This window comes from Colobus angolensis, unplaced genomic scaffold (assembly GCF_000951035.1).
Source record: "Colobus angolensis palliatus isolate OR3802 unplaced genomic scaffold, Cang.pa_1.0 Scaffold61, whole genome shotgun sequence".
Classification (NCBI taxonomy): domain Eukaryota; kingdom Metazoa; phylum Chordata; class Mammalia; order Primates; family Cercopithecidae; genus Colobus; species Colobus angolensis.
This window is the reverse complement of record NW_012119710.1, coordinates 6,151,730-6,159,339: the sequence shown is the minus strand read 5'-3', so window position 1 is coordinate 6,159,339 and position 7,610 is coordinate 6,151,730. Positions and strand designations below refer to the sequence as shown.

General features: G+C 50.4%; 1 protein-coding gene across 1 annotated transcript; it reads left to right on the top strand.

Annotated features, from left to right (window-relative positions):
* Positions 1 to 2,283: 2,283 nt before the first annotated feature.
* PRG3 (proteoglycan 3) lies at positions 2,284 to 6,596 on the top strand. Its single transcript, XM_011963400.1, has 6 exons — positions 2,284 to 2,320; positions 2,653 to 2,786; positions 3,579 to 3,892; positions 4,546 to 4,677; positions 5,521 to 5,632; positions 6,457 to 6,596. Exons 2-6 carry the CDS (start codon positions 2,726 to 2,728, stop codon positions 6,513 to 6,515), a joined length of 678 nt encoding a protein of 225 aa, XP_011818790.1. The 5' UTR covers positions 2,284 to 2,320; positions 2,653 to 2,725; the 3' UTR covers positions 6,516 to 6,596.
* Positions 6,597 to 7,610: the final 1,014 nt, after the last annotated feature.

The following is a 7,610-nucleotide window of genomic DNA, read 5'->3' as shown; positions in this document are numbered from 1 at the left end:
CCTGTCCCTGCTCCCTGAGCCCTGGAGGGCTGGGGTAGAATATGGGGAATAAACCTGTACCTTTTTTTTTTTTTTTGAGACAGAGTCTCACTCTGTCACCCAGGCTGGAGTGCAGTGGTATGATCTCGGCTCACAGCAACCTCTGCCTCCTGGGTTCAAGTGATTCTTCCACGTCAGTCTCCTGAGTAACTGGGATTATAGGCACCCGCCACCATGCCCGGCTAATTTTTGTATTTTTAGTGGAGATGGGGTTTCACCATGTTGAGCAGGCTGGTCTCAAACACCTGACCTCAGGTGATCCATCCGCCCAGGCCTCCCAACGTGCTGGAATTACAGGCATGAGACACCGTGCTCGGCCCTACAAATCTGCACTTTCTAATTGACAAGGGTCACCCTCCACTCTTGTGCCAGGCATATTCATGTTCTGATAAGCATACCACAAGGATGCCTCTGAGTTCACCCTGACAAGTCCACTAGCTCTTGGCAGAGATACCTGGCAAATTCAAGGTTTGAGACATGCTGGCCTCTCTTTAACATGCAGCAAATTTGGTTAGAGCTTGGTCAGTTAAAATTTTGATGTTTTGTTTTGCATTAATTTCAATTTTTAAGAAATATTTCATTAAAATGTTATTTATCTTGAATTGTGAATTTCTTAGTGTCCCCTTAATTTCTTAGTGTCCCTGAGTTGAGAGCCTCCCCTGCCTGATTCTAGTCCAGACCCTGGGGTGACACAAGGCTGGTGGGAGATGGTAGGTGAGGAGGGGAGGGTTGGGTGGAGAGGATGATCTACAGAATGCTGGAGAGACTCCACGTGGAGCTTTTCATGCTGCCTGCTTGCCAGCCCTGAAGCTGTGCCTTGAGGTTGGACAAGGTGGCATATTCTAGATCAGAGATCCTCAACTGGGGCCATTTTTCTCCCCAGAGGACATTTGGAAACATGTGGAGACATTTTTGATCATCTGCGGAGGTGGGGAGAGGTGCTACTGACATCTGGTGGGTAGAGACCAGAGGGGCCATTAAACTTTCTACAACGCTCAGGACAGTCCCCCACAATAAAGAGTTATTTGACCTCACATATTAATAGCACAAAGGTTGAGGAACCTTGATCTAGATCCATAGCACAGAAGAAAGGATGTAGATTTTTCACACATTAAAGATGAGAAAGCTCACGCTTGTAATCCCAGCGACTCAGGAGGCTGAGGTAGGAGGATTACTTGAGCCCAGGAATTCAGGGTTACAGTGAGCTATCATCGTAGCACTTCACTCCAGCCTGGGTGACAGAGCAAGATTTTGTCTCTCAAAAAAAAAAAAAAAGAGGTGGACAGGTGCAGTGGCTCGTGCCTGTAAACCTAGCACTTTGGGAGACCAAAGTGGGTGGATCACGAGGTCAGGAGTTCAAGACCAGCCTGGCCAACATAGTGAAACCCCGTCTCTACTAAAAATAAAAAAATTAGCCAGGTGTGGTGGTGGGGGCCTGTAATCCCAGCTACTTGGGAGGCTGAGGCAGGAGAATCGCTTGAACCCGGGAGGCAGAGGTTGCAGTGAGCCAAGATCATGCCATTGCATTCCAGCCTGGGTGACAGAGCGAGACTCCATCTCAAAAAAAAAAAAAAAAAAAAAAAAAGATGAGAAAGAGAGAAGAGTGAGAAAGAGGAAGGGAGAGAAAAGAGAGAGAGGGAGGAAAGGAAGATAGAGAAGGTTTTGGAGTCAAAAAGACTTAGAAATTCCAGTTCTTCCACTTCCCATGGAACCTTGGCAAGTTGCCTTCTCTCTTTCTCTGAATCTCACATTTTGCCTCTGTGAAGTAGGGGTGGTCATACATGCCTGGTGGAGATGAGGGTGAGGGATATGTTGCACACAACACCCCTAGGATGGGTGAGAGCTTGGGAGCACTGAACCTCCCCTTCCCCTCTTACTGCCTCCCCTCATTGTCTCCCACAAGCTCCCTGGGATCTCCACGAACAGGAAGCTACTCGTGGAGTTAAGGTGTGGTGTTCAGACTGGGGCACTTTAGGGGGCATAAATAATAATTATGCCTGGACAATGGACATAACATCCAGGACCTCCTGAAGCAAACCAGGGTATGGGGCACCCATACATGGCAGTAGGCCCCAGGAGGCAGGTCCCTGCAGTCCCAGCAGAGAACAGGGCACAGGGTTGAGATAACTGAGCAAACTTCGTTATCAGCTTCTCGGTCCCCAACCCTGGCCTAGAGCAATCATTCTGGCCTCTTCCCACTTCCCCAAAAACCCAGTATAAAGGCTGCTTCTGGGTCCCGAAGGCAGAGGCACTGAGAGTGGAGGTCTCAGACTCTTGGAAGGTGAGTTCTCTTCTGGCTGCCCAGGCAGGACCAAGGTAGGCCCTGGGAAGAAGCAGCACCTCATAGGGCAAGCACGCAGGAGGCCTGTCCTTAGGAACATCATGGCTAAGCAGACCTGTCCCCGCAGGGGCAGGAGTCTGGGCTGAAGGTGATACTGGAGAGCAGCAACGGAGACTGGAAGACAAACGAACTTTTATACCTGAGTTATCCCTCCCACTATTCCTTTTCTAGACTCTCCAGCTCAGCGTCTGTTCATGGCAAGAAGAGAAAGCAATCTAGTGTGCTCTTTAATCAAACAATTAAACAAACATTCCCTCTATACTATGTGCCAGGGGCTACACTAGATACACAAAGACAGCCCGCAGAAGGAAGGTGGAGTAGCGTCCTCACTAAAAGACAGTAGATATGCAACGCCTCCTGCTCCTGCCAATTCTTCTGCTGGGAACAGTTTCTGCTCTTCATCTGGGTAAGTCTCTCCCTTCCCTCCTCATCCATTTTTCTCTTTTTTCCTTTTTCCTACACTCCCCTCCCCCAGCTTTTATTTGCACTCATGAGGTCAGGACCACAGCCTTCCCTCTTTAGCCAATACAGCTCATCTCCGGTAAGATATCAGCTGGACTCAGAACTGTAACCTGGAACTTTCTTTTTTGTTTTTTTGTTTTTTGTTTTGAGGAGTCTCGCTCTGTTGCCCAGGCTGGAGTGCAATGGTGCGATCTCGGCTCACTGCAACCTCCGCCTCCCAGGTTCAAGCAATTCTTCTGCCTCAGCCTCCCGAGTAACTGGGACTACAGGCACATGCCACGACGCCCGGCTAATTTTTGTAATTTTAGTAGAGACGGGGTTTCACCATATTTGCCAGGCTGGTCTTGAACTCCTAACCTCATGATTCGCCCACCTTGGCCTCCCAAAGTGTTGGGATTACAGGCTTGAGCCACCGCGCCCAGCCAACTGTAACCTGTACTTTCTAAAGGAAAAACCACCCACCTGTTAAGATGAAGGGCTGGTGACTGCTCCGGACTTCTCACACGTGCTTTCTCCCATCTTCAAAACACACACTCATGGTGTTGGCCAGGAGTCAAGTTCTTGTCCATTTGTGGGTGTGACCCGAGAGATCTCTCCTTACCTAACACCAAGGAAATCCTCCAGTCTTGGCTTCAGGTGGAGTTCCTAGGAAAGCTCAGGTGAGGTTGCTGGAGCTGTCCACGGTGCTGGAAAAAGGAACCTCTTGACCTGATGGCAGGTTACTTCTTTTTCCCAGAGAATGATGTCGCCCATCTGGAGAGCCTAGAGACAGAGGCAGACCTAGGCCAGGATCTGGTTAGTTCAAGGGAGCAGGAGAGAGACTTGGCTCTGACTGAAGAGGTGACTCAGGCAGAGGGAGAGGAGGTCAAGGCTTCTGCCTGTCAAGACGCCTCTGAGGATGAGGAAGCCATGGAGTCGGACCCAGCTGCCTTAGACAAGGACTTTCAGTGCCCCAGGGAAGAAGACACAGTTGAAGTGCAGGGAAGTCCAAGGTGCAGGGCCTGCCACTACCGATTGGTGCGGACTCCTACAACGTTTGCAAACGCTCAGGTAAGTAGTAGGGAGGCTACTGCGGAGGACCTGGGGGAGAAGAGAGTACATTCAGTCTTCTGTTCCCTACTCATTTAGGCTAGTGCATCAGAGTCACCTGGAGGTATTGTTAAAACAGATTTATGGGCCTCACTCGCACAACTTCTGATTTAGGAGGGCTGGGGTGGAGCCTGAGAATTTGCATTTACAACAAATCCCCAGGTGATGATGATATTGTTGGTCTGGGGGAGAACCACTGATTTAAACAAAAGGCTTCAGTGTTAGAAACACCTGCGTTAAATTCTGGTTCTGCCTTGTATTGGCTGTGTTACCTGGGCAAGTTGCTTTTCCTTTCAGAGCTTTAGCACCTTCATTTGTAAAACGAAGATAAAACTTCTTAGAGTTGTGGTGAGCATTATATGAGATAATACATGAAAAGTGTTTGGAATAGTCACTGGGTCATAATAAACTCTCAATAAAAGGTGGTTATAACTATTATGAGTATTATTATTTCCTGCAGGATTGTCCTGATAGCTAATTAAAGAGCAAAAGATAGGATTAAGGGAGGCGAGTAGGTTTATTTTTAACCTGAAAAGGGATGCTGGGCTCTTGCCTGGAGACTCAGAAACTTGAAATAAATAAGAGGAAATTCTCTACTTTGTTTCTGTCTGCAGAACATCTGCAGCAAATGCTACGGAGGCAACCTTCTCTCCATCCACAACTTCAACTTCAACTATCGCATTCAGTGCTATGCTAGCACAGCCAACCAGGCCCAGGTCTGGATTGGAGGCATCCTCAGGGGCTGGGTAAGTCAGGGGCCAACTCTCGGGTGCAGTAAGTTCTTTCTGATTGTGTTAAAGTAGCACCTGATGGTGCCAAGCTTCAGGCCAGCAGCTAAAGTGTCCTTAATGTGGCAGGCAATGATGTTCCGGAGCTGGCTTACTGGCTCAGGAGAACTGATGATGCACATCTCTTCCCAACTCCATGCTCAGTGACTACATGCTTGCAGCTTGACATCAGCCATGGTGGGAGTATTTACACACAGGAAATTGGCAATTGCTACACATCAGGGCTCCTTTCTACTCCCCATCCTTCCACCCACCCCAAGAGCTGGTATAAACATTTACCAGCATACCACTGGAGTCATGAGACAGAGTCCAGGCCCACCCAGCTTAGTCACTTAGAAAGCTAGCTAAATAGGTTCCTTGGAGACTTGTTTTTTTTTTTTTTTTTTTTAATCCCTGAAATGAGGACCTTCTTCTCTCAGGGTGATTCTGGAATTGTGCGTGAATAAGTGGCATTAAATTTGGTATTCAAAGTATGGTCCATAGATCAGCAGTACCACCATCACCTGGGAGCTTGTTAGAACTGTAGAATCTTGGACCCCACTGCAGAACTCTCGAATCAGAACCTACGTTTTAACAAGATCCCCGGGAGATAATGTACACACAGTAAAGTATGAGAAGCCTGCTCTGTGTGATGGCTGAGAGAGATGGTTGCTCTTCTTGTCACTGCCTGGAAACTCTTAGGAGTGGGTCTCTAGGGTGTCTGGCTCCTGGTGGGGTAGAGTGAGAGAAGTCAGCAGGGGATGTTCTGTGAGGTCCTGGATCTGAACCTCTGCCCTCTGACCTAGCCTGTCACTTCTCTAGTTCCTGTGGAAGCGGTTTTGCTGGACTGATGGGAGCCACTGGAATTTTGCATACTGGTCCCCAGGGCAACCTGGGAATGGGAGTGGGTGCTGCGTGGCTCTATGCACCAAAGGTGAGGGGGAAGGGCACTAGGGCAGGGAGAAGGGGTAGTAAAGTGGATTCTTAATACTACCCCTTTGAGCTGCCTGAGCACACTTCCCCAAACTCAGACCCTCGTGCTGACTCAAGAATCAAAGTCCTGTGTGTGAGGAGGGCTGAGACGTAGGGAATCCTCAAAGCAAAACCAGGTGATAGGAGTTCCGGAGAGGAGGTGGGGGGTGGGCTGGATGGTGTGTGTGTGGGAAAATTATTTGCCTCCTTCCATATGAGGGCAATAGATTCCAACAACAGATGTGACCAATGAGAGTAGCGGAAGTGGATATAAGGTGCGGATGAGAGAAAAGGAAGGATGGGGGAATTAGGGATGGCTGAGAGACAAGATGCCCGCCTCCAACAGCAGATGTGAGCAGCAGTATGGGTGCCAGATGTGAGGCACTTTAGTATAGTGGCTAAGACCATATGTGCTGGAGAAAGACCGCTGCAGTTCACATCCCAGCGCTGCCACTTACCGACTGAGATACAGGCACGTTGTTTATCTCCACTAAGCCCCCGTTTCCTCATCTGTGAAATGGGGATAATGACAGCACCCACCTCTTGGAGTCATGGTGAGGATTAAATGCAATAGCCCACCTAAGTCCATCTAATGCGTTTAGCACACAGCCTAGCTGGCAGTAAGAGTTCAGCAAATGTGAGCCAGTAGGGATGTGGGGCAAGCACACAGCTGGCGGAGGATGATGGCCATTGATGGGGACATAGGGGGCCCCTGAGGAGGGAAGGAGATGAAGCCCAGGCCAGACCCAGCGGGGCAGTGGACTTCACTGTGCTCTCTGCTGCTAGGAGGTTATTGGCGACGAGCTCGATGCAAGAAGCGACTGCCCTTCATCTGCTCCTTCTAAGTCAGCGGCACGGAGATCCTGCCCGCAGCCTCCTCCCGCCCCCCAACCACTGCTGCTCATAAATCCAGACTTCTCACAGCATTTCCTGACTCTCGTTTCTTTATTGCCCACTTTGGGGGATTACCCCAGTTCGGGAAAATCCTGGAAGCGTTCACTCTTTCGGGAAAGTGACCGGTGGCCTAGTAAGGTTCGGGCTGGCGGCTGCGCTGGGAGGCGAAGCGGGACCTGGGGTGGAGCAGTCCTGAAGGCCTCCTTGGGCATGGGGTAGGGATGGGGGGATTGGGGCGGGGGTGTGGGTGGTGGGAGTAGAGGTGGTGGAGATGGGAGTAGGGGTGGGAGTGGGGAGGTGGAGCGATGGGGTAGGGGTGGAGGTGGGAGGGGGGGGATGGGAGTAGGGATGGGTGTGGTGGAGGTGAGGGGCTGGGAGTATGGGTAAGGATTGGGGAGGTGGGGGGGTGGGAGCTCAGTTGGTGTGGGGTGCTTTTCTGGTCCTCTTGCTTTGTTTGGATTCAGTATGGGTTGCAGGTTGGGGTGGCTTTCCAAAATAAAGGCCATGGAGCTGATTCAAGAGTTGGTGTGGAACATTGAGGTCCCACCTAGGGAACACCACGAGGAGGTGGGGAGAAAGCAGTCTTGTCTTGGGGCAGACTGCTCCTCAGGCCCTATGCCTTTCTGGCTTCTGATAACGGCCCCCAATTCCATTCCCAGTCACCTCTGTGAGTCCCCAGCCTCCTCTGAGGCATGTTCCCCATCCATTGCCAGGAGGGTGATGATCCTCCCCTTCCTTCCTCCTGGCCTACCTCTGCAGAGGGGCCACATCCTTAGGAGGGAGTGGCTTCTCCTCAGCAGAGCCCTGGGCGCAAAGCCAGAGTGTCTGGTAGTTCCCATTCCCAGTTCTGCAGACCCAGGCCTCTGTGTCTCTCCATCACCCACTTTCTCAGACCCTGGGGACATTGAGAGAGATTATTGTTGTTGCTCTTAATTTTGTCACAGATGAGGTACTGGGCTCCAGGAAGGATGTAGAGTTGATGAAGCAGGAAGCTCACATCTGAGACTGGGTATCAAGAGGGTAGAGAGCCCTGGATTGTGGGGGGT

What these genes read in the sequence shown, in the direction of transcription:
- PRG3 (XM_011963400.1), top strand. Translation starts at nt 2,726, where the DNA reads ATGCAACGCCTCCTGCTCCTGCCAATTCTTCTGCTGGGAACAGTTTCT. An exon ending in GAGGCATCCTCAGGGGCTGG is followed by an intron (nt 4,678 to 5,520) that starts GTAAGTCAGGGG and finishes TCACTTCTCTAG; the next exon opens with TTCCTGTGGAAGCGGTTTTG. An exon ending in CGTGGCTCTATGCACCAAAG is followed by an intron (nt 5,633 to 6,456) that starts GTGAGGGGGAAG and finishes CTCTGCTGCTAG; the next exon opens with GAGGTTATTGGCGACGAGCT.